This window comes from Oryctolagus cuniculus, chromosome 16 (assembly GCF_964237555.1).
Source record: "Oryctolagus cuniculus chromosome 16, mOryCun1.1, whole genome shotgun sequence".
Taxonomy (NCBI): Eukaryota; Metazoa; Chordata; class Mammalia; order Lagomorpha; family Leporidae; genus Oryctolagus; species Oryctolagus cuniculus.
The window spans coordinates 23,666,275-23,691,775 of record NC_091447.1 but is presented as its reverse complement, the minus strand read 5'-3'; the positions used below and the strand labels follow the sequence as shown (position 1 = coordinate 23,691,775).

Here is a 25,501-nt window from a genome sequence, read left to right as displayed (position 1 = left end):
GTATTTCACCTGCATTGACCACAGGTGCCACGGCGTCAGCTATGGGGTCCCGGGGTTGGCCCAGGGAACCTCAGCTTTGGCTTCTGGCTCTAAAGGCTCATTCTCCCGATCCCACAGTTAATCCTAAACCTACTGAAGTGAGGAAAGTGTCAAAGAGAAGCAGTTTAAGATCCAGTACATACATGGTGCGGAACGTGGTCAAGTTTCTTAAAACAGTGAAGGTACAAACACATGGGTGTAGGTCAGAAACGGAGTGGGAGAGAGGAAATGAAGAGAGGGCACCTTCAGCACCTCGTTCTGGCCTGCCAGAGAAGGGGACCTCTGTTTCAGGAGGTTGGAAGAGCTCTGGCTATATGGCACCTCCACTCCCAGATACCAGGTGATGGAAAATCCATACTGTGAAGTGGGCGGTTTGATTGACAAGTGGGCGGATCAAATAACGTGATAGCAGGGCTTGGGTCTGTGGTGTCCAGCTTGGGACCCTCATCTAGCTGCCTCCCTCATCCCAGCTAATAGTATAGATCATCATAGCCATCACTAACCTCCACCCGGGTCAGTTCCCTCATCAAAGCTTCCAACTGCCTCCGCTCCCACGGGTCTATTTCTGATTCCGAGTCTTCCTCCTCCCACCTCCAGTCCTGCCGACCTCCGCACACTTTACAGGTGACCGGATGAGGCTCCACCACGCTCATATCGCATTGGATTCCCACATCCTCTTTGACTTCCCTAAAGGCCCACTCGAAGATATCTGAATAGGCGTCTTCTGGTATGGGACGTGGGTAAAAGAACCCCCTGTCCCTGGGCACCCCAGCTCCCTCCTGCCTCAGCTCCTGCGGATCCTGCACTGCCCCTTCCGGTCCCGAGATGGCCCTGGACTCAACTTCCTCATCCTCCCAGCTGCTTTCACACTGAGTCGCCTTGTCCACCTTGGCTCTATGCCACCCCATCCGAACTATTAACTCAAGTGGGGGACACACTCTGTTTGTATAAAAAATGGCTCTTCTTTCATAAAAGTCCTGTTCATATACATCCTTTACTACAGAGCAGCGACCCTCCTTCTCTATCACCTTCTCCAACTCCTCCTCCTCTTCTTTCTCCTCCTCCTCCTCCTCTTCTTTCTCCTCCTCCTCTTCTTTCTCCTCCTCCTCTTCTTTCTCCTCCTCTTTCTGTTCCTTCTCTTCCTCCTCCTCCTCCTCCTCCTCAGAAGAAGAAGAAGAAGAAGAAGAACTATCCATATCGCACACCTTCTGCCTCTTCTCCGGGACCTCAATTTCAGGACATGTGCAGATGTATTCCTTTTCCAACTCACACTGCAGTTCTCTGTGAACTTTGACTCTGCCAATTGCCTCCCGGAGGAGATAAGGAAAATACTTGCCATAAGTTTCTGCCACCCTATAGCTCCTTTGCCACTTGGGCCAGCTCACTTCCTGAAACTCAGAGTCTAAATTCTCGGCCTCCTCTTCTTCGAACCCCTCCTCCAGATCCTCAGACAGCTCCCACTGCCCTTCTTCACAAGGTTCTCCTTCCGCAGATGCCTCTGCCTGTGCATCAGCCTCCTCCATGTTCAACCCTCCACCCTCAGATCCATTGCTTTCCACTTGTGACTCCTCCTGTACACTTGGCCTCCCCGGCACACTGGCCTCCTCTTCATCACGCTCAGCCTCCACACTGGCCGACTCATCTTCAAACAGCTTCTTATCACATGGCTCCACCACATCAGCATCCTCTCTGCTTCTTCCTAGATACAGGAATGCAAACAGTGGGGCCGTCACTGAGCAGTGGCTGCACAAAGGTGCCTGGAGCTCTATAGCAGATTCATTCTGACTGATGCCAAGAGAGCACTAGGGACAGTTCATGGCTGTCAGAACCCCACGAAGTATTCTGGTCACACCTTACAGAGCCCAGGGGGAATGTTCTTTGGCTATCCCAGCCTTTAATTTGGCAGGGCATCAGTGAGAAGCACAGTAAGAGACGTCATCCATCCCCTGGTTCACTCCCCACATGGTCACAAGCCTGGAGGACTAGTCCAGGAACTCTGTACAGGTCCAAGTACTTGGACCATCTCCACTACCCTCCTCGGGCCATGAGCAGAAATGCTGGATTGACAATTGATGCTGCATGCTGGCTTTGCACGTGGCAGCCAATCCACTCTGCAACAGCATCGAACCCTATTAAAGCCTTTTTCTAAACCTAATTATTTCCTGTCCATTCATGCATAGGGCAAGATGGCCCAGTGCTTAGGCCCCTGCCTCCCACGTGGGAGACCGGGATACTGTTCTAGGCTCTTTGCTTCTTGTGGCTATCTGGGGAGTGGAGCTGTCTCTCCAGCCTTCGTTTATCTCTGTGCCTTTCAGTTAATCTTTTCAAAGCCTAACTTCAAAAAGAAAATGCCCAGGCATGGATTACAGGGAGGGCCTGTGATCCCATTGAATGTGTGGAGATTCCTTACCTGCCCCAGCAAGGCTGAATGGCTTGTTGACTGGATTCAGAAAGGTAGACATGGGTGTGGCTTCGCTGCCAGAAAGCTCTTCGTGGTCCACTTTGAAAATCGAACTCACTGAGATCCCAACGCCGTGTGCTTTGGAAAGAACTGTCACTCCGCGCTGGCTGAAATCCCTGCCGAGGTGGAAGAGTCATGCTAAGCACCCCCTTCAAAATCCCTAGCCTGTAGGCCACAGGCACGGAATCCGGCCACATCAAGCTCTTGCAACTGCAAAGTGCAGTGGGGCCACCACAGAAGGCCTGGTTCTCGGCCTTAGCCCCAGCTGGCTTTCCATCCAGCCACTGCCTTGCCTTCCTTCATCACTGGACCAAGTCAGCTCTCCCCTCAGCACAGGGGGATCCCGCTCCCAGTCCTGGGCACTCAGCACACGGGCTCCCACCTTGTTCCCATGGTGCACCGCATTCAACATCTGTCCTCTTCTCTCACCCAGGGCGACCCTCGCTACCTCTTCCCCAGCATCGCATCTGCCCCACCTCCCTGTTCGCCAGCTCCCCAACCTACCAGCAATGGTCTTGCTGCCTGGAAAGAGCGCAGTCGCCTGGAACGACTCTGTGGAAGGCAGCCCGTGTTTCAGCTTTAGGTTCCTTGGAACCGCCCTGTGCCCCACCTGTGGCACAGGCCCCTCTATTGGTGGTTAGCTGTGCATGTGCTAACCAAGTGCTCCGCCCTCTCATGAGCTTGCCCCCAAGCAATATGGGCCTATATGGTTTTCCTGCTTGGTGGTCTGGCCTGCTCTGATTAGAATCCTCTACTGATATTCTTCCTGAATCCATAGGTGAATCTTCATTTTTCCAGGTTATGGTTCTGAGGTTCCTTCTCTTACCCAGTAACTTCTCGGAAATGTTACCCTGGTATTCAAATGCCACAGCACACTGCATGTACAAATAGCCATCTCCGAGTCAACAGATTTGTGTCTGTGGGACGTGCACACACACTGATTTCTGGAAGGCCATGAGGTCACTATGAAACCCCCTAGATGTGGAAGCTGCCTGTGGGAATGTGTGGATACACACAGTGTGACTCAGAGCAGGCTCTTCCAAACCTGGCTGACAGCATAGAGCATGTGGAAGATTGACCTTGATCCTCTGCCATCACTTGCTTTTCAAACCTGTGACTATTTGATGTGACCAAACAACACGTGAAACCTAAGCTTTAACAGTCCGTGGGTCTGGTGGACAGTCTTTGAGAAACTGCCTGAGGACACTCAACAGCAGCCTCCCGGTGGGCACCCGGGAGGGGCCGGCGCCATGGCACAGTAGGTTAATCCTCTGCTTGAGACGCTGGCATCCTGTATGGGCGCCGGTTCTAGTCCCAGCTACTCCTCTTCCAGACCAGCTGTCTGCTATGGTCTGGGAAAACAGTAGAGGATAACCCAAGTCCTTGGGCCCCTGTACCTGCGTGGAAGACTGGAAGAAGCTCCTGGCTCCTGGCTTCAGATCAGCGCAGCTCCGGCCATTGTGGCCATCTGAGGAGTGAACCAACGGAAGGAAGACCTTTCTGTTTGTCTCTCCCTCTCACTGTCTGTAACTCTACCTCTCAAATAAATAAATAAAATCTAAAAAAAAAAAAAAAAAAAAACAAAAAAAACCCATATTGTAATGGGGCTGGTGTGATGGCGCAGCCAGTTAGGCTGCTGCCTGCATCCCATATCAGAGTGCAGGTAAGAATCCCAGCTGCTCTGCTTCAGAACCAGCTCGCTGCTTCTGCATGAGGAAAAGCAGTGGGAGTCAGCCCAAGTCCTGGGTCCCTGGGTCTCCTATTTGGGAGACCCCAAGGTGGAATTCCAGGCTCCAGACTTCCTTCCCATCTATTTTTGGAGTGAAGCAACAGATGGGCGACCTTTCTGTGTTGCTCTCTTTCTCTCAGCCTTTGCAGTAAATAAACAAATAAATAAATCTGAAAACATGGCAAGAGAAGAAATAGTATGGTCAGACCTTGGTGCGGTATCCTGCCTCCCACTTTTTATGATTTATTTTCTAACATTTAAAGGGCAGAGTTACAGAGAGGGAACAAGAAAAGTCGTCCATATATGCTGGTTCAAGCCCTAAGTGGTTACAGTTGCTGGGGCTGGGCCAGGCCAAAGCCATGAGCCAAGAATTTCTTCCAGGTCTCCCTCGTGGTTGCAGGGACCCAAGCATTGGGCCATTCTCTGCTGCTTTCTCCAGGCCAATATTGGGGAGCTGCAGTGAAAGTAGAGCAGCCTGGACTGAAACCGCTGCCCACATGGGATGCCAGAGCTGCAGGCAGTGGATTAACCCGTTATACCAGAGCGCTGGCCCCCAGCCTCCCACTTCTTAACGACTTAATTTTCTTCAGTCCCTTTCTCTGAGGCTCTGTGATTTCATTATATGCAAAAGACCTGGATATTGAAAATGGAACTATTATGCTGAGCTATAGAATTTGACCTACAAGTCTGCTAGATAGGGCAAAGCTAAAGCTGGGAGCTTCTTCCAGGTATCCCACATGGGTGCAGGGGCCCAAGGACTTGGGCCATCTTCTACTACTTTCCCAGGCCATAGCAGAGAGCTGGATTGGAAGAGGAGCAGCTGGGACTAGAACCAGCGCCCATATGGGATGCAGGCGCATCAGGCCAGGGCTTTAACCCGCTGCGCCACAGCACTGGCCTCTAGAAGAGTTAATATTATCTTCCTCTTTCTGATGACTTTTAAAAAAATGTATTTATTTATTTGAAAATCACAGTTACATAGAGAGAGAGAGAGAAGGGAGAGAGAATCTTCTATCAGCTGGTTCACTCCCCAAATGGCTGCAATGGCCAGGGCTGGGCCAGGCTGAAGCCAGGAGTCAGGAGCTTCTCCAGATCTCCCGTGTGGGTGCAGGGGCCCAACCTTTGGGGCCATATTCTCCTGGCTTCTCGGGCATATTAACAGGGAGCTGGATCTGAACTGGCAGCAGCAGCAACTCGAAGTGGTGTCCATGTGGAATGCTAGCAGCTTTTCCCAGCTCCATCTTTTTGATTATTGAGTGACTAAATTTTTATTAGATCTGGCCCACAGCTTTGGTTAAAGTACTCAGGTTAAATATACAATGTCAACCTATTTTTATTTTGATGAAATGTTTTGAACCTCTGACAATGCTTTAGATTTAGAATTAGGGGCTGATACTGTGGCATAGCAGGCCAAGCCACCACCTGCAGTGCTGGCATCCCATATGGGTGCCAGTTCAAGTCCTGGCTGCTCCACTTCCGATTGAGCTCCCTGTCAATGTGCTTGGGAAAGCAGTCGATTTAGAATTATAAACACATTCTTCTGACTTTGAGGCTTCCACTCAGATTCCTGGAACTCTTAAAGGATGAGGCACTCAACTCGGCAAAGTAATAGTTGTTCAGCATAAATTATGTGAAATGTAGTGTGAGGTTATAAAATGATGGCAAACTATGTTGGGCTTATACAAAGACCCAGTGTTTTATGTGCTAAGTTATTCACTGTTAACAGGACCCAACATCAGAGTTGATCCCATCCCCTGCAGCTTTTTTTTTTAGCATTCATTGCTTGTCCTGTACATTGTATTGGTCAAGGTAATGGAAATGTATGCTGTCTGCCTCATTCCCAGAGTCTGAATGGGGCCCGGTTGTCACTGAGGCAGGCAGCTGGCTGCTCTTCCCCAATACACGCCCATCCTCGCTGCAGCCTTCCTTTTCCTTGCCAGGCACCTGGCTGTCCTGGCACAAAGGGTCAAAACCCCCCACCTGAGGTCAGCGCCATGCACCCATTGAGGGCCTCTCTCCTGAGCAGGAATGCCACATGTCAGATGGGGAGTTACCCAGCAGGCATGGGCTAAGTGCATGAGCACGAGTCATTCCAGCCATGGGACCACAAGTGGATGAAATCAATAAAATAATACAAGAGAACTTTAGCTTTGCCCTATCTAGCAGACTTGAAGGTCAAATTCTTTATCTTTAAAGGGAGATTAACAGGATTGACAGGCTTAATCAAGCTAGCACTCAATAGTGGGATCAAAGGGCAGGCTGGCTAAAAGGGAGCAGAAAATAACTTGACAAGAGACCAGTACTTTGGGGGCAACAACTCCCAGCTCTGCACTGCTGGTCTCCAGGCAGTCAGAGAGCCTTCTTCTTCCTTCTCACTCACTCAGTAAACTGACTTTCACTGGAAAAAAAATGGCAGTGACATAGAACTACCATATTTTAAAGAACACAAAAAAAAGAAACTACAAGGATACAAAAAGAGTGTCTTAGGTTGATGGGTTGAAGTCAAATGCCACAGAATGTGACAGCATTTGAAGATAAGATTCTGACTGAGATAATTCAGGTCAAAGGAGGTTGAATGGGTGGGAGCTAATCCAATATGACTGATATCCTTAGAAGAAATGACATCTCAGATTTATGCAGGCTCAAAAGACAGGACTGGCAATATGAGGACACCCTGTGAAGACAGTGATTTTCAAATCAAGGAAGAGACCTTAGCAGAAGTAATTTTTGGTGACACCTGCATCTTGGCTTCCTAGACACCAGAACTAAGTGTAAATAAACCAGTGTTTAATCCACGTGCCTTGTATAGATGTTATGGCTGTCCTTGAAAAATAATACAGGTACAATTATATCAAAATAGAACAGGAAGTTATTTTGATAGGTACGACATGAAAAAAAAAATGTTTTCCATCCCCAGATAAAGCCTACATAATGTCTTCAATGTGGTATGAATGGCTTTTTTTTTTTAATTAAGATTTACTTATTTATTTGAAAGGCAGAGATAGAGAGGCAGAAGCTGAGAGAGTGAGAGAGAAATCTTCATCTGCTGGTTCACTCCCCAAATGGGTGCAACAGCTAGAGCTGGGCTGATCCAAAGCTAGGAGCTAGATTTTTCCGGGTCTCCCACATGGGTGCAGGGGCCCAAGGACTTGGGTTATCCTCTACTGTTTTCCCAGGTCATAACAGAGAGCTGGATCAGAAATGAAGCAGCTGGGACTTGAACCAGTGGCCATATGGGATGCCACAGTGCTGGCCCGCTGAATGACGTATTTACAATGAAAAGTATTATATCTCTCGTACATCATTTTTGCTCAACATAAAATTTCTTTGTAACAAGATATTTTTTAAGATTTATTTATTTATTTGAAAGGCAAAGTTACAGAGAGGCAGAGGCAGAGGGAGAGAGATCTTCTATCTGCTGGTTCACCCCCCAAATGGCCACAACAGCTGGAGCCGGGTGGATCCAAAGCCAAGAGCCAGGAGGTTCTTCAAGGTCTCCCACTTTGGTGCAGGGGCCCAACGACTTGGGCCATCTTTTACTGTTTTCCCAGGTCATGCAGAGAGCCGGGTCAGAAGTGGAGCAGCCAGGACTAGAACCGGCACCCATATGGGATGCCAGCACTGCAGGCCTTAGCTGCTACACTGCAGTGCTGGCCCCTCAGGATGCTTTTTATTAGGTCAACCTCACCAACCTAAATTTTCTTTTTTTTTTTTTTTTTTTTTTTGACAGGCAGAGTGGACAGTGAGAGAGAGAGAGAGAGAGAGAGACAGAGAGAAAGGTCTTCCTTTGCTGTTGGTTCACCCTCCAATGGCTGCCGCGGCCGGCGCACCGCGCTGATCCGATGGCAGGAGGCAGGTGCTTCTCCTGGTCTCCCATGGGGTGCAGGGCCCAAGCACTTGGGCCATCCTCCACTGCCCTCCCGGGCCACAGCAGAGAGCTGGCCTGGAAGAGGGGCAACCGGGACAGAATCCGGCGCCCCAACCGGGACTAGAACCCGGTGTGCCAGCACCGCAAGGCAGAGGATTAGCCTACTGAGCCGCGGCACTGGCCACCAACCTAAATTTTCAAAAAGAACTAGATCTATTTTTCTGTGAAATCCTGGAATTCATAGGTCACGTGCACCACAAACTTATACCTATACTGTAGAGAAGGAAGTAGTATGTTTGTCAGTCTTCTGCCCAAATAGTACTTGGTATTCAGGCCACCTTAAAAATCATGGCATAACCATAACAGTTCATGTAAAATCTGTAGGTAGCATGGGCATTAGCCAAGCAGTTAAGGCATTGTCTAGGAGCCCACATTCCATATAGCAGTATCTGAGTCTGAGTCCTTGTTCACCCTGAGATGCAGCAAATGATGGCTTAAGTAATTGGACCCCTGCTACCCACAGAAGAGATCTAGATACAGTTCAAAGCTCTTAGAGTTGGGCTAGTTCAGAGCCTGGGAATTGCAGGCATTTCAGATATGAACCAGTGGGAGCTCTGTGTGCTTTTCTCTCTCCCTCTCACTCTCATTTTCTTTCTCCCTCTCTTTCCTTATCAAATAAGTAATATCAAACTATTCTATAAAGTGTAAGATATTGCCAAAAAGGAAGTTATCAAGAGTGGACTTCAGAAAAGCTTTCCTCCAAGATGCGTGGTCCTAAGTTCCCTGTTCACCTTGTGTGCTTCCACCATTGCCAGTCTTGTGCCAAGAGCTTTGCTTGAGTTCTTTCTCCCAAGGAACAGAAGACCCCTACTCACAAGCTCTAAAGACAGACATTTGCTCATTTTATTTTATTTCATTTTATTTAGTTTGCTTAACTTATTTGAAAGGCAGAGTCTCAGTGAGAAAAAAGGGGAGACAGAAACAGATCTTCCTTCCACTGACTTCCTCCCCAGATGCCTGCGATAGGCAGGCCTGGGCCAGGCCAAGGCCAAGAGCCAGGACTTCCTTGTGGCTCTCCTGCGTGAGTGGCACGTGCCCATCAAGATTCAAATTCTAGGCACTGGCATTGTGGTGTAGTTGGTTGAGGAACTACTTGAGATTTCATCTTCCTAAATCAGAATGCTGGTTTCTGTTCCAGCTGCTCCACTTACAATCCAGCTTCCTGCTAATAACCCACATGATGGTGCAAATACCTGGGCCCCTGCTACCCAAATGGGTTTCCCAGATGGAGTGCTTAGCTCCTTGCTCTGTTCTCGCCCAGGTGTAGCTGGTGTGGCTATTTAGGGAGTGAACCCCTGAATGGAAAACCACTCTCTCTCCATCTCTTTCTTTCTGTTTCTCTCCCTTTGATATTGTAATTGTACCTTTTTTTTTTTTTTTTTCCTGACAGGCAGAGTGGACAGTGAGAGAGACAGAGAGAAAGGTTTTTCTTTGCTGTTGGTTCACCCTCCAATGGCCACCGTGGCCGGCACACCACGCTGATCCAAAGGCAGGAGCCAGGTACTTATCCTGGTCTCCCATGGGGTGCAGGGCCCAAGTACTTGGGCCATCCTCCACTGCACTCCCGGGCCATAGCAGAGAACTGGCCTGGAAGAGGGGCAACCGGGACAGAATCCGGTGCCCCGACTGGGACTAGAACCTGGTATGCCAGTGCCACTAGGCGGACGATTAGCCTATTGAGCCATGGCGCCGGCCGTAATTGTACCTTTCAAATAAATAAATAAATCCTTAAAATTTTTTCTAATTCTACCAACAAAATACCAACACACCAGTCCCACCTACCATTATGAATAAGGCTATGGACATGGTTGGTATGAAGGCAGATTTGATCTATTGAATTACTATACGCACATTGTATACCCTTTTTTAAAAAATTTTTTTTTATTCATTTATTTGAGAGGTAGAGTAACAGACAGTGAGAGGGAGAGACAGAGAGAAAGGTATTCCGTCCAGTGGTTCACTCCCCAAATGGCTACAATGGCTTGACCTGCACCAATCTGAAGCCAGGAGCCAGGTGCTTCCTATGGGTCTCCCATGTGGGTGCAGGGGTCCAAGGACTTACGCCATCTTTTACTGCCTTCCCAGGCCACAGCAGAGAGCTGGGACGAGAACTGGCGCCCACGTGGGATGCTGGCGCCGCAGGCCAAGGATTAACCTACTGCGCCTTGGAGCCAGCCCCCATGATATATCCTTGATTCAAAAAAACTTCCTTTTTCTAACAGTGTGCTCTAATTATATATTTGCTTTTTGTCACCTATTCCAGGTACAGAGTTCCTATAATCCTGGAAGTTTCCTGAGTGAGAAGTATTTTTTGTTTCAAAAGAAACTATTTTTCACCAACTGTGGTTTATAGTGAGGGTAAAGTTACCATCTAGTTATGATGTAGCGTCTGGGCACCAGATATGCAAAGCTCAAGACTAAAGGTTTTGAAATTTCAGTTCCAACACTTCCATCTTCCTACCACTATCTCCCAGTGGGGATTGGAGATGGAAACAATTCAGTCTTAAACAGGAAAACTGGGAAACATTTCATGTTGGTGAACATTGTTTCTCCAAAGATTCTGTTTTTAAAATAGGCAGTGATGGGTGCTTGACCAAGAGGTTAAGACCCTACTGGGAATACCTACTTCCTATATTATAGGGCCTGAGTTTGGGTGCTGGCTCTGTCCCCAATTCCAGCTTCCTGCTAATGTGCTCCCAGGGAGGCAGTGGGTCCCTCCCTGAATTCTGTGAGTTATTGTGGACAATTACAAAATGGAGAGTGGGCCATGGGAATGCCCATGCTGTTAGTAGGCTGGGCGGTAGTTTGGTAGCCTGAGCAGCCATGAGGATGGTGTCTGAAGTGAGGGTGGACTTTGGAACTAAGCCCTACACCTGTGGGATCTACACTAATGTGTTCTGAATGTCAGAACTGTGGGCAGCCACAGGTAGTCGCTCCCTTTGTTTACACTTAACCATATGAATGGAGACAATTAGGCTAGGGGAGATTCCGGGAAGAGGCAGGAAGAACCTAAACCTTTCACAAGAGATGATACAGATAATCAGTCACACCTGTAACCTGCATTTATCACCTAAGTGTTTTATTGTAACCTTAAGAGCCTTTTTGATATGTAAATCTTTTGTGCTCCTTCTTGTAAACAACTGGTCATGTTTAAATACTACTGGATTTCTTCAATTAACGAGCCTTGATCAGGACTTGTCTTGGCTCCATTCTTTGTGTCCTTGTCCCCGCATTCCCACTCTCTGTTTCAGGAAGACCCAGTTCAGTGTGCCGCAGGCCGGCACAAGAACCAAATGGAATTATTGGCCCCCAGTTGGTGCTGGACAGTTGGTAGTTGTTCGAAAAGACAGATCATTTGCTGTGAGAAAACTGGGTATGATCTCTAGACTGATCCTGGCTGAGGAATGTGTATGGTTTGGGAAAAGAATGAATGCAAAGGTAGGGAATGTGCTGCATCATTTACCAGAAGACACCAGTGCTGTTCAGAGCTGACCTCGACTTACAAGGAGTTGGTTCACTTGATACGTGAGTAAATGCAAACTATTGATTTAAAAAATGCCATATACAATTAATTGGCTATTATCTAATATTAGCTAAAATATTTTATCCTGGACAAGTTCCAGTCATTTGCTTTGAGCTTTGGCCACTGGAACAACATGAGTCTGAGAAGCTCTGAAATTTCTAGTCAACACGAAGGTACTCCACATGGAAGGAAGGCAAAAGGAAGAAACTTCTGAACCCAAGGTATAGAGGGTGAAACAGTCTCCTGACTATGTAGCTAGGTATTATCAGCTCCCTCTGGAGTCTTTTACTAACAGGGAATAGTGACAAACTTAGGGCAGCAGCAGCGTCCTAAAGACTAAACTAAATTGTGAATGCTGCCAAAAGGAAGGGTGTGTTTGGTTTGATACAGGGCTCATTCTGGAACAATCACAGATGGCTCTTCATGATCCAGACACAAAATAGGTTATTCCCCAGGGGAGAGGCAGCATGGTGGAATGGAAAAAGCCAGTGGGAGTGGGTTTACCCTGAGAAGGCAGATTGTGTGACTTCACCTAAATATACCAAGCAGAGAGTTGGCCATGTAGCCTAACAGTTAAGATGGCTGTTTCCCACATCAAAGTGCCTGGGTTTCATTCCCAGTTCTGGTCTTAACATTTGCTTCCTGCTAATGCCTGCCCTGGCAGGCAACAGGTAATGGTTCAAGTGATGTGTCCCTACTAGCTGTGTGGAAGACCTGTAGCCTGGCCCAGCCCTTGCCATTGCTTACATCAGGAGAGTGAACCAGTGGTTGCAAGAACTCTGCCGAAGGAAGGAAGGAAGGAAGGAAGGAAGGAAGGAAGGAAGGAAGGAAGGAAGGAAGGAAAAAAAAGAAAAGGAAGGAAGGAAAGAAAAAATGAAATTTAAAGTGTTATGGTTGATAGGGTTAAGGTGGAAGTTTACATGAATGTTGAATGTGGAAAGATGAATTATGTAGAAAGGTTGTTTTGTGTTTGCCTGACTTCTTTAGGTGGGCAGATAGTAGGTCTGATTAGGAAATGTTTCCCATACCTAGCATAATAAAACCAAAACCTATCAATGGAGGCTATAGTCAGGAATGTCAGGGTTGATGGGACTAAGGCGAGGGATTGGACAACCTTGGTAGGATGGAACAAGTTGTATATGAAGTGGTTCCTGGTCCTTTGCCTGAGGTGTCTTGGTAGATAGACGCTGTGTGTGACTGGGGAACATTTAGCCTGCCCAGTACTGCAAAACATAATGTATATACCTGGCCCTTCCAGCCCAATCAGCACAAGCTATCCTGGCCATGAAGCTGACACCTGCATTCCAGGCTCCTCGCTGCTTCCTGCCAGTGCCAAGCCACAGCGCACAGGAAAGAAGGGGACTCCCGGCAGACGACTGGCCAGCAGCAGTACTTGCAGCGGCTTGGGGCTACTGGCTTTTGAAGCCTGGGATTTATTTTCCTCATGATATATTCTGTTCTGCCTCAGAGTACACAAATAGTTCTGCACTTTTTTTCAGAGGGAGGGGTTCTTCAGGAACTTATTTATTGTATATTGTCTTTCCTCCTGGGCTCAGATACACTGCCAATAAGATTGTGTGTCTCTGAGGAATGTAAAATGACCCTCATGGGGGATCCTCGGTTGGATGGTTTGATAGGAGTCCTGCCCCATGTGAATGGCCCAGATGCTGTGGCTTGTCCCCCTCTGCTTGGGGACCTGGGGCCATTGCCCCTGGATGGATGGGGTAGCCCACCCCCCTCCACACACAGAGCTGCCTGGAGCTACTGAAAAATTGTCCGCCCCCTCCCCACACAGAAGTCCTTTGATATAAACACAAGAGCAGACAACTGCAGGCAGCAAGGCCCAGATTGAATTTGTCCCAGATATAAATTAATATTACATTCATAGAGCAAAGAGTCACACAGAGGGGACTAGCACAAGGGCCACAGCTCCATCTTAGTGGAGAGTTGCTTAAAAACAGGACAAGTCACCTGAACAACCACTTACAGAGACTTCCTACAGGTGGGAATGAATACCAGAGCATGCAGAGCAAAAACTGATTATACCACTAAGACTTGGTTTCTGTTTGCATTCTTTGAGAAGCAGAGACAGAGGCCGGTGGCGCCTCGGCTCAACAGGCTAATCCTCTGCCTGTGGCGCCAGCACCCCGGGGTTCTAGTCCCGGTCGGGGCGCCGGATTCTGTCCTGGTCGCTCCTCTTCCTATCTAGCTCTCTGCTGTGGCCCAGGAGTACAGTGGAGGACGGCTCAAGTGCTTGGGCCCTGCACCCTCATGGGAGACCAGGGGGAAGCACCTGGCTCCTGGCTTCAGATCAGCATGGTGTGCCAGCTGCAGCGCACCAGCCGCAGTGGCCATTGGGGGGAGGGAGGGTTGAACCAACGGAAAAGAAAGACTTTTCTGTCTCTCTGTCTCTCTCTCACTGTCCACTCTGCACGGCGGCTCAATAGGCTAATCCTCCACCTGCGGCGCTGGCACACCGGGTTCTAGTCCCGGTCGGGGTACCGGATTCTGTCCCAGTTGCCCCTCTTCCAGGCCAGCTCTCTGCTGTGGCCCGGGAGTGCAGTGGAGGATGGCCCAAGTACTTGGGCCCTGCACCCATGGGAGACCAGGAGAAGCACCTGGCTCCTGCCTTCGGATTAGCGCTATGCGCCAGCCGCAGTGCACTGGCCGCGGCAGCCATTGGAGGGTGAACCAACGGCAAAAGGAAGACCTTTCTCTCTGTCTCTCTCTCTCTCACTGTCCACTCTGCCTGTTGGAAAAAAAAAAAAAGGCAGAGACAGAGAGGACAAGGAGAGATCATTCACTTCCCAAGGCTCTCAACAGAAAGGGCTGGGCCAGGCAGAAGCTAGGAACCAGGAACTCAACCTGAGACTGGCATGGGGGTGGTAGGGACCCAACTGCGTGAGTCATCATCTGCTGTGTCCCGGGGTGGCATTAGCATGCAGCTGGGACCCAGAGCAGAGCAGGAACTCAAACTAAGGCTTTCTGAGAGTGCCAAATGAACCACCCAAGATTTATATTGAAGATTACAAAGCATTGAACATGAAGAATATGTACACTGAAGCTGTACATGGTCACTACACTTTGCACAGTTTTTTAAAAATGTTTATTATTTTTTATCTTTTTGAAAGGCTGAGCAAAAGAGAGAGAGATCGTCTACTGGTACACTCCCAACTGCCCACAACAGCCAGGGCTGGGCTTGGCAGAAGCCAGGAGGCGGGAACTCCATCCAGGTCTCCCACGTAGGTGGCAGGGGCCCAAGAATGTGAGCTATCATCTGTTGCCCCCTTGGATGAAGTACCAGGAAGCTGGTTGGAAGCAGAGAAGCCAGCACTCCAACCTGCACTCTGATACTGGATGCAGCCTTTCCTCTGAGTGTGGATTTTAAAGGTAGCCATTACCAAGTGTGTAAGAGGTGCCAAGAGGAAGAAACTGGGAAATTCATGGGGAAAGGAACGTGGCAGTCTTAGAAGCAAATTTCAGAGGTAGTCTGGCACTCATACATCAAAAGTCCTGCCCATGTTTGATAACCTTGTAGGCAGGTCCTGGTCCTCTCTCAGGGACGACTCAGGGGAATCTTCCAGCTCCATGCCACAGGGCTATTCAATACAATAACACTGCCCTGATATAGCCCCAGGAAGAATTTCAAAATTCCACGCCTGGAAAGGCCTCTGCCCAGCAATATCCCAGAGGAAGAGGAAGGCTGGAGGAGAAAAGGTGCGCCCATCCCCATAAAAACCACAGTCTGAATGCAGATTAGGTTCTCATTCTTTGCTGAGTTGCCCACATGGTCTGTCAGGTGTATTCTCTTCACAGAACCTCACTTGCTTGTTTAATCCTTTTTTTTTTTTTTTTTTTTTTTTTTTTTAAATTTTTGACAGGCAGAGTGGACAGTGAGAGAGAGAGACAGAGAGAGAAAGGTCTTCCTTTGCCGTTGGTTCACCCTTCAATGGCCGCCGCTGCAGCCGGCGCACCGTGCTGATCCGATGGCAGGAGCCAGGATCCAGGTGCTTTTCCTGGTCTCCCATGGGATGCAGGGCCCAAGCACCTGGGCCATCCTCCACTGCACTCCCTGGCCATAGCAGAGAGCTGGCCTGGAAGAGGGGCAACCGGGACAGAATCCGGCGCCCTAACCGGGACTAGAACCCGGTGTGCCGGCGCCGCAAGGTGGAGGATTAGCCTATTGAGCCACGGCGCCGGCTTGCTTGTTTAATTCTGATCTCTGTCTTGTTTCTGAAAATCTTTTCATATAGGAAGACAAGAGCCTGTGTTCCAGCTGTCTCCAGAAACACGGGAGAGTGTTTTTCATGTGGAAATTTTATCTTCTACTTTTAAGAAACAGCACTGTTCTCCCCTAAGATGTGTGATTTCTGTAAGTCAATTAACAATAAAAATATGTTTATGAAAGGAATAACATGAAATTCAAGTTTCTTTTGCACTTGCTATTTTCCAAGTATTTTGACTAGAATAATCAATGTGCCAGAATAGCATTTTATTAAAGATTTGTTTATTTATTTGGAAGGTAGAGTTACAGAGAGGCAGAGGCCTCAAATTGTCGCAACAGCTGAAGCTGCACCAATCTGAAGCCAGGAGCTTATTCCGGGTCTCCCAAGCCTTTGGGCCATCTTCTACTGCTTTCCCAGGCCATAGCAGAGAGCTGGATTGGAAATGGAGCAGCCAGCTCTCGAACCAGTGCCTGTATGAGATGCTGGCACTGCAGGCGGTGGCTTTACCCACTACACCACAGTGCTGGCCCCAGAATAGCATATTTTAACTCCTTGAACAGACATTTCTATCATTTGAAATGTACGATTCAATGGTACACAGTACATTCATCTCAATGTGCAGCCACTACCACTATACATTTCTAGAATTTTTCTTTACTCCAAACAGAATTTTTTTTTTTTTTTTTTTTTTTTTTTTTTTTTTTTTGGACAGGCAGAGTGGATAGTAAGAGAGAGAGACAGAGAGAAAGGTCTTCCTTTGCCGTTGGTTCACCCTCCAATGGCTGCTGTGCTGCGGCTGGCCCACCAAGCTGATCCAAAGGCAGGAGCCCGGTGCTTCTCCTGGTCTCCCATGGGGTGCAGGGCCAAAGCACTTGGGCCATCCTCCACTGCACTTCTGGGCCATAGCAGAGAGCTGGCCTGGAAGAGGGCAACCGGGACAGAATCTGGTGCCCCAACCGGGACTAGAACCCGGTGTGCCGGCGCTGCAAGGCGGAGGATTAGCCTGTTGAGCTACAGCGCTGGCTCCAAACAGAAAGTCTGTACCTGTTAGGAAATAAATTCCTGTATCTCCCTTCCCCCAGTTTCTGGTAACTTCTATTCTCCTTTGTTGTATTTCTGAATTGGATCATTCCGGGTCCCACAAAATTCCTAATCCAATGATGGTGTTTGAAGGTGGGGACTAGGAATCATCTTAGGTGATAAGGGACTAGGTGATTGAGATTAGATAAGATCATCAGGGTGGAGCTCACAGGATGGAACTGAATCCTTGGCGTCTTTTTTTTTTTTTTTTTTTTTTTTTTTGAAAGGCAAGGTGATAGAGAGGGCGAGAGATCGTCCCTCTGCTGGTCTGCTGGTTCACTCATTAGCCAGGTGTGGTCCAGGCTGATACCAGGCACCAGGAACTCCATGTGGCTTCCTAAATTGATATCAAGGACCCAGTTACTTGGTCCCTCCTCCTCTGCTATCCTAGGTGCATTAGCTGGATCAGAAATGGAGAGGCCAGAACTTGAAACTGTACTCTGATACAGGATGCCAGTGTCACAAGTGGCAGCTTAACCCACTGAGTCACAATGCTAATCCCAATTTTGTTCTTTTTAAAGGCAGAATAAATTCCATGCCATTGTAATAATAGTCTAGTGTATACATTATATTTTGTCCATTCATTCATCAATGGACATTTTTTCCCACCTTCTGACTACTGTGAAAAAACACTATAAATGCTCAAGTCTGCTTTCACTTCCTTTGGGTATATACCTAGACATGGAATTGTGGCATCATTTGGTAATTATTTTTTTAAACACATTTGTTTATTTGAAAGGCGGAGTTAGAGAGCAGAGACAGAGATCTTCAATCCTCTGGTTCAGTCCCCAAATGGCCACAATGGCCAGGGCTGGGCTAGGCCAAGACAGGAGCTTCATTCAGTCTCCCACATGGTTGGAGGGGTCCATGTACTTGGGTCATCCTCTGCTGCTTTCCCAGGTGCATCAGCAGGGAGCTGGATCAGAAGTGGAACAGCCAAGACTCCAATTGGTACCCACATGAAATGCCAGCATTGGAGGCAGCAGATTAACCCACCATGCCACAACAGTGGCCCTGGTAATTCTGTTTAACATGAGAAAAAAAAACCTTAATTAATTAAAAAAAATTTTATTTATTTATTTGAGAGCTAGAGTTGAGTTACAGAGAGAGCAAGAGACAGAAAGGTATTCCAACCACTAGTTCATTCCCCAAATTGCCCCAGTGGCCAGAGCTGAGCCAATCCAAAGCCAGGAGCCAGGAGCTTCTTCTAGGTCTCCACATAGGTGCAGGGACCCAAACACTCAGGCCATCTTCTACTGCTTTCCCAGGCTATTATCAGAGAGCTAGATTGGAAGAGGAGTAGCAGGGACACAAACTGTTGCCCATATGGGATGCCAGTGCTGCAGGCAGAGGCTTAGCCTACTACAGCACAGTGCCAGTCCCAAAAAACCTTAGTATTAAGAACTGTAATTTATCAGGGATTCATTGTGGCACAACAGGGTAAGCTGACACTGGAGACACAGGCATCCCCATATCAGATTGCCATTTCAAGTCCTGCTGCTTTGCTTCCTGTCCAATTCCCTGCTAATGTACCTGGGAAGGCAGAAGAAGTGCTTGGGCCTCTGTCACCACATGGGAGACACAGAGTTACAGGCTCCTGATTTCACCCTAGCTATTGTAGTTGTTCGGGAGTGAATCAATGGAATGAAGGCTCTCTGTCAACTCTGCCTTTCAAATAAATATCTAAATAAATAAATTTTTGAAAATAATTCTCATTTATTAAGTGATTGGCATATGCTATGCATTTTCCATACAATCTTAAGGTATAGAATGACCATTTTCTAACCTACCAGGTGCAGGGAGGTTAAATAACTTGCTAGGATGTACAGCTACTAGATGGTAGATGATGATAGAATTCAGTTCAGTGCTTATGTATTCTAATTTATTATTTTTTAAGATTTATTTTTTTATTTGAAAGGCAGAATGACAGAGAGGGGGAGATGGAGAAAGATATCTTCCATCTGCTAGTTTACTCCCCAAATTACTGCAACAACCAAGGCTTGGCCAGGCCAAAGGCTGGAGCCCAGAGCCCAACCAGGTCTCCCAGGAGGGTGGGAGAGGCACAAACCCCATCTTCTTCTGTCTTCCCAGGTACATTATCAGGGCCAGGACTGGAAACAGACCAGCCAGAACTCGAATCAGCACTCTGATATGGGATGTTGGCATTGCAAGGGGCAGCTTGACCCACTGCACCACAATGCCAGCCCCATATTTGCTTCTTTTATACTATTTTCCACATTATCTTCCTAAAATACAAAAGTGATGACAGTTTTTGAGTGGTCCTCATTACCTTTAAGAATAAATCCATGGGCCGGCACCGCGGCTCGCTTGGTTAAGCCTCTGCCTACGGCGCCGGCATCCTAGATGGGCGCTGGGTTCTAGTCCTGGCTGCCCCGCTTCCAGTCCAGCTCTCTGCTGTGGCCCAGGAAGGCAGTGGAGGATGGCCCAAGTGCTTGGGCCCCTGCACCCACATGGGAGACCAGGAAGAAGCACCTGGCTCCTGGCTTTGGATCGGTGCAGCGCCGGCCATGGCAGCCATTTGGGGAGTGAACCAACGGAAGGAAGACCTTTCTCTCTGTCTCTCTCTCCCACTGTCTATAACTCTACCTGTCAAATAAAAAAAATTAAAAAAAAGAATAAATCCAGACTTAACACATAAGGTCTTTCATGATCTGCATCTATCCCTTGTTTCCTCTCCAGTTAACCTCTTACTTGTATGCCATGTCCCAGCCATGGCCTGTGAACTCACTCAATCACCAAATGCTTACAAGTTCCTAGACCAGAACTGTAAAACTGGAGTCTGTAAGATGGAAAAGTACTTTCTGTTCTCAGAAAGCTTACCTCATAAAAATCATTGAATTATAATCATGATAAAGGTTATGAAATGAAAGTACTGTATGCAGGTCCAGGTCTGTGGTGCAGCTGGTTAAACTGAGGCCTACAGTGCCAGCATCCCATATGGATACCAACTGCTCCACTTCTGACCCTGCTCCCTGCTAATGCGCCTGAGAAAGCAGCAGAAGATGGCCCAAGTTGCTGGGCCACTGCACCCACTTGGAAGACTGGAAGAAACTCCTAGCTCCTGGCTTTGGCCTGGCCCAGCCCTCCCCATTGAGGCAATTTGGGGAGTGAAACAGTGGACAAAAACCCCTCTCTCTCTCTCTCTCTCTTTTTTTTTTTTTTTTTTTTTTTTTTTTGGACAGGCAGAGTTAGACAGTGAGAGAGAGAGAGAGAGAGAGAGAAAGAGAGAGAAAGGTCTTCCTTCCGTTGGTTCACCCCCCAAATAGCCGCTACGGCCGGCACTGCGCCAATCCGAAGCCAGGAGCCAGGTACTTCTTCCTGGTCTCCCATGCGGGTGCAGGGCCCAAGCACTTGGGCCATCCTCCACTGCCTTCCTGGGCCACAGCAGAGAGCTGGACTGGAAGAGGAGCAACCGGGACAGAATCCGGCACCCCAACCAGGACTGAAACCTGGGGTACTGGCGCCGCAGGCAGAGGATTAGCCTGAAAAAATCTTTTTGTCTCTCCTTCTCTCTCTCTGTAATTCTGGCTTTCTATTATTTTTTTCCAAGATTTATTTATTTGAAAGTGAGAGTTACACAGAGGAGAGGCAGAGAGAGAGAGGTCTTCCACCCGATGGTTCATTCCCCAATTGGCTATAACGACTGCAGCTGTGCGGATCTGAAGCCAGGGTACTGGAGCTTCTTCAGGTTCTCCCACATGGGTGCAGGGGCACAAAGACTTGGACCATCTTCCACTACTTTCCCAGGTCATAGCAGAGAGCTGGATTGGAAGTGGATCGGAAAGCAGCCGGGTCTTGAACCTGCGATGCTTCAGGCACAGCACCAGCCCCTCTTTATTGTTATTTATTTATTTATTTATTTATTTTGACAGGCAGAGTGGACAGTGAGAGAGAGAGACAGAGAGAAAGGTCTTCCTTTGCCGTTGGTTCACCCTCCAATGGCTGCCGCGGCCGGTGTGCTGCGGCCGGCGCACTGTGCTGATCCGAAGCCAGGAGCCAGGTACTTATCCTGGTCTCCCATGGGTTGCAGGGCCCAAGCACTTGGGCCATCCTCCACTGCATTCCCTGGCCACAGCAGAGAGCTGGCCTGGAAGAGGGGCAACCAGGACAGAATCCGGCGCCCCGACCGGGACTAGAACCTGGTGTGCCGGCGCCGCTAGGCGGACGATTAGCCTAGTGAGCCACGGTGCCGGCCTCTTTATTGTTTTTTAATGTGTATTTTAAAGGCAGAACAACAAAGACAGATTTCCAATCACCGGTTCACTCCCAAATGCCACAACAACCAGGGCTGACCCAAGCTGAAGCCAGGACTCTGGAACTCTATCCCAGGATGAGTATTAGGAGGCTGGACTAGAAGGGTATAGCTGGGACTCAGACCAGGCAATCCAATTTGGATTTGAGCCTTCCTAGCAGCAGCTTACCCTGCTGTGCCACAATGCTCACTCCTATTCTTTTTTAAAAATTCTCATTTATTTTCTATTTATGTAAAGAGGCAGAGAAACAGAGATAGTGATAAATCTCCCATCTGCTGTTTTACCCTCAAAATGCCTACAACAGCTGGATCCCAGGGCCAGACAGGAGCTGATCCAGGTGTTGGTGACTCAATCCAGGTCTCCCACATGGGTAGCAGGGAACCAACTACTTGAGCCATCCCCTGCTGCTTTAGAGCACAAAGGTGGGACTGGGAGTAGAGCTAGGACTTGAACTCAGGCTCTCTAATATGAGATGCTGGCGTGCCAAGAGGCATCTCACCTGCTATGCCAAATGCTTGTACCTGATCTCTTTGATTTTTGAAAGCTTATATTTAATAAATATAAGTTTCAGGGCTGGTGCTGTTGTGCAGGGAGTTAACTCCCTGGCCTGAAGCGCCAGCATCCCATATGAGCACCAGTTCAAGAACCAGCTGCTCCACTTCCAATCCAGCTCTCTGCTAATGTGCCTGGGAAAGCAGTAGAAAATGGTCCAAGTCCTTGGGCCCCTGCACCCACGTGGGAGACCCATGTGGGAGACCCGGAGGAGGCTCCTGGCTTCAGATCGGCACAGCTCTGGCCGTTGCGGTCAATTGGGGAGTGAACCGTCAGATGGAAGACCTTTCTCTGTGTAGCTCTGACTTTCGAATAAATAAATAAATAAATAATGTTTCCTAGGTACAGCTTTTGGAGTACAGTGGTTCCTCGATCTCTTTTATTCCTCTATGGAGCTCTCTTCTTCATTCTTTGGTCTCAGCGTGCCTTCTCAGTTCTGCAGGCATTACAGGCTCCACTGACATTCAGATGCTCTCCGAGACTTTTTAAAAAATTAATTTATTTATTTGAAAGGCAGAGTTACAGAGATGGGGAGAGAGACAGAGAAAGAGAGAATCCTGGATCTACTGGCTCACTCCCGAAATGGCTACAATGGATGCAGGGGCCCAGGGATTTGGGCCATGTTCTATTGCTTTCCCAGGCCATAGCAGAGAGCTGGATTGGAAGAGCAGCCAGGACGTGAACTGGTGCTCGTATGGAAGACCACGGGCAGAGGCTTAACCTACTATGCCACATTGCCGGCCTCCAGCTTAAACTGTTCTAATGGAATCTTTTATTTTACTTGCACCCAAATGTATTCCTAACTGTACGGCCATTAAAATGACACCTTTTTCGTTCTTTATTTCATCCTGATACTCCTCCTCCTGCTATACTTACTGATATTATTATCTAAGCACCCAAACTGTAAAACTGTCATCTTTGGCTCATTTTTCCTCACTCTCCCTCTTGATAACCAAGTCTTGTTTATTATACCTAAGTGGTTTTCAAATCCATTTCAGCTTTCCTATTCTGACACTAGTTTGTGCTCTCTCCAACAGCTATCTGAACTGTTTTAACATTCTCCCTTAGTATCTGCTTCCAATCCAACATTTTCTGTACTTCCGAATTATTTTTCTCAAGTCTTACATTCTCCTGCTTAAAAACCATAAATGGATCCCAGTTGCCTACAAAACCCTTGCCATGGGTTCTGTTCGTTGTTGATTAGACTTTTCAGCACACACCAGCCTGGCATATAGTATTTGTTAAACTGATTTTAGGGTTGTAGTACCGCGGTGAGAATGGTGCTTGGGGCTCCTGTATTCCGTAGTAAGTCTCTGGATTTGAGTCCCAGCTCAGCTTCTGATCCAGTTTCCTGCTAACGCACATCCTGGGAGACAGCAGGTGTTGACCCCAGGGCTTAGGTCCCTGTCACCAACAGCCTGGCCCATCCCTAGCTGTTGTGGGCATTTGGGGAGTGAACCAGTAGGTGGGAAATCTTTCTCTCTCTCTCTCTCCCTCTGCGTTTCAAAGGCTTCTTCATTGTTTGGTTTCCAAACACTTAAAAACATTCAAACATGAAGCTCAGCGCCAGCACCCTGGGAACTCAATAAAGATTTGTTGCTCAGACAAGATCTGTTGAATGAATTTAGTCCTAAAATCCACTGTAAAACAGATCTTTCATCAGTAGCTCCAGAAAGCACACATCTCGGTCTGCTGTTGATCTAGCCGAGCCCACGGGAGAGGCTCCCTTCACTACTGTGTGAGCTTTTCGTTTATAATTAGTCATCTACATTCTCCCGACGGGGCTCGTGCCAAGAGTGGAAGTCAGGAAGGTAGGTGGAGTCTGTGTGGGCATTTCCGACAACTTTCTGATCCATGAATAACTCCTAGCAAATCGACAGCCTCCCGGGTGCTCACAGGCTGCGCCTCGCCAGGGCCACGGCCATTTGCTTGCTACAAACGCTCGGCCTCCTGCAGCACAGCTGAAGGTGCGCCTTTGGAACTCGCTGGGGCGGGGGTGGGAGTCGCCGCAATGCAGCAGAAACCGACTGCGGGCCGCGGGGCGCGAGCGTCGCCCCCGCACCCTCCCGCGCGAGCCGCGGGCCCCTTCCGGTGCTGCTCTGGAGTTTGTCCTCCGCCTCGGTGGGAAAACGAGCGGGCTTCGGGGAGCAGCGGGCGTGTCCTGGAGAGCAGGGGCTGAGGAGAGGGGGGCCCCAGCGCCCCCAGACTTCTCCCTCCCTCGCGCGGGTACCGCTTGGTCCGAGCGGATCCCTCTCCACCCCGGCGCAGCCCACAGCTATCGCTGTACTCGAGGGGCCACGCCACAGGGCCCGGGGAATAGAACTGGCTGGCTGGCTGGCTGGCTGCCTAGACTCCGCCGGCCTCGCCCTTCCCCTCCACACACCGATCGCGGGGTCTCGCGCCACAGCCCGCGCGCGGGCCCCCGCGCATGCGCCCTCCGCGGGCTCTCCCTGACCTTCCCGGGAACCCCCTTCAATTACGCTCGCCGTCACCGCGCGCCGCCCCCGCCCGGCCTGCTCTTTCCGTTTCCCCTCCCGCGCCTGCGCGGCCCCAATTGTTTGGGCTTTCCGGTGGGATCCGGCAGAGGAAGAGGGCGGGGTAAGCCGGAGAGCGGGCGGGGGGCGGGGGATGGTCTCGGGAACCCGGGAAACTGCGAAGTGGCCGGCAGCGGCGGCGGGCGCGCGCGAGCGGAGGGGAGGGAAGCGGAGCGAGGGGCGGGCGCGCCCGCGGGCGGCCAACGGTCCGCGGCCCGCGCGTTTCCGGGCCGCGGCGGAGGGCGCGAGTGCGCGGCGGGGGCGGGGCGCGGCGCGGGCGGCGAGCCGGGCGTCTCGCGGCCCGGGGCTGACGAGGCGGTGCGGCTCCCGGGGGAGGAGTCTGGCGGTGGTCGGGCCCTGGAGGAGTGTGTGGCGGCGCCCGCAAAGGACGCTGCTTTCCGCGCCGGGCTGACCGAGCGGGGCGGGGAGAGTCGAGGCGCAACCGGAAGGAAGAGGCGGCGGCGGCGGCGAGACCCGGGTCCTGGCCGCGGCGGGAGGGCCACGCCCCCGCCGCTCCCGGTGTTGTTGGGGGCCGTCTCGCACCCCTCGGGGCTGAGCGACTCCGGTGAGCCGGCGGCGCGCGGGTCGGGGTCGGGGTCGGGGTGGGGGGGTCGGAGGAGCAGGGCTGCGGCGGGAGGGGGCGCTCAGCCCTTTGTGGCTCGGCGGGCCGCGGCATCTTTCAAACCCGAGGCGCTTCCGCCGCGGGCGGGGGAGGGGCGCGAGCGGCCGGCGCCGCCCTCTGCACTCCCGGGGCGCGGCGAGGGGTCGGCCGGGGCGTTTCCGGCCCGGGCGCGGGTCTCTCGGGCGGCGCCCCGGCCCGGGTGCCGAGAGGACGGCGGCTCCCCGAAGCCCTGGCGGAGTGGGCCGCGCGGGCAGGGCAGGGCAGGGCAGGGCAGCCGGTTCCTTACGTGTTTGTCCCTCAAGTCCATCTGAAGCTACCGAGCGAGGTGTTGGGATCGCGGAGTCCCCGTTGTGGCCGCCCTTTGAAAGGGAGAAGCACGGCCGTGTTGACTTTAGACTGTGCAATCGTTCACTCGCTTGCACTCGACCCCCTCCCTTCCCTCCGACTCGCGAGGCCGGGGAGCGGGAGGCGCTCCTGCTCGGCTTTGGGCAGTTGTTTTGAATTAACGTTTCCGTTTTTCCCCCTTGCTTAGC

The 25,501-nt window shown here is 50.0% G+C and overlaps 2 protein-coding genes across 6 annotated transcripts in view; one reads left to right on the top strand and one right to left on the bottom strand.

Annotated features, from left to right (window-relative positions):
• Positions 1-229: 229 nt before the first annotated feature.
• Positions 230-25,418, bottom strand: LOC127492661 (cilia- and flagella-associated protein 251). Its single transcript, XM_051853289.2, has 3 exons — positions 25,255-25,418; positions 2,450-2,616; positions 230-1,738 (listed from the first exon to the last, which is right to left on the bottom strand). The coding sequence occupies exons 2-3, from the start codon at positions 2,499-2,501 to the stop codon at positions 510-512; spliced, it is 1,281 nt and encodes a 426-aa protein (XP_051709249.2). The 5' UTR covers positions 2,502-2,616; positions 25,255-25,418; the 3' UTR covers positions 230-509.
• The window catches only part of KBTBD2 (kelch repeat and BTB domain containing 2), a 29,852-nt gene continuing 27,991 nt past the window's right edge, over positions 23,641-25,501 (top strand). Inside the window, exon 1 of one of the 5 annotated variants that reach the window (XM_008261621.4) lies at positions 23,641-23,779. The gene's annotated coding sequence lies outside the window, so the exon portion shown is untranslated. Of the gene's footprint in view, positions 23,780-24,278; positions 24,411-24,768; positions 24,912-25,501 lie in introns of those variants that run through there. The other 4 variants (XM_008261622.4, XM_051853282.2, XM_051853281.2 and 1 more) reach the window with 4 other exon arrangements.

What these genes read in the sequence shown, in the direction of transcription:
- LOC127492661 (XM_051853289.2), bottom strand. Translation starts at nt 2,501, where the DNA reads ATGTCTACCTTTCTGAATCCAGTCAACAAGCCATTCAGCCTTGCTGGG. An exon ending in ATTCAGCCTTGCTGGGGCAG is followed by an intron (nt 1,739 to 2,449) that starts GTAAGGAATCTC and finishes TCCTGTATCTAG; the next exon opens with GAAGAAGCAGAGAGGATGCT.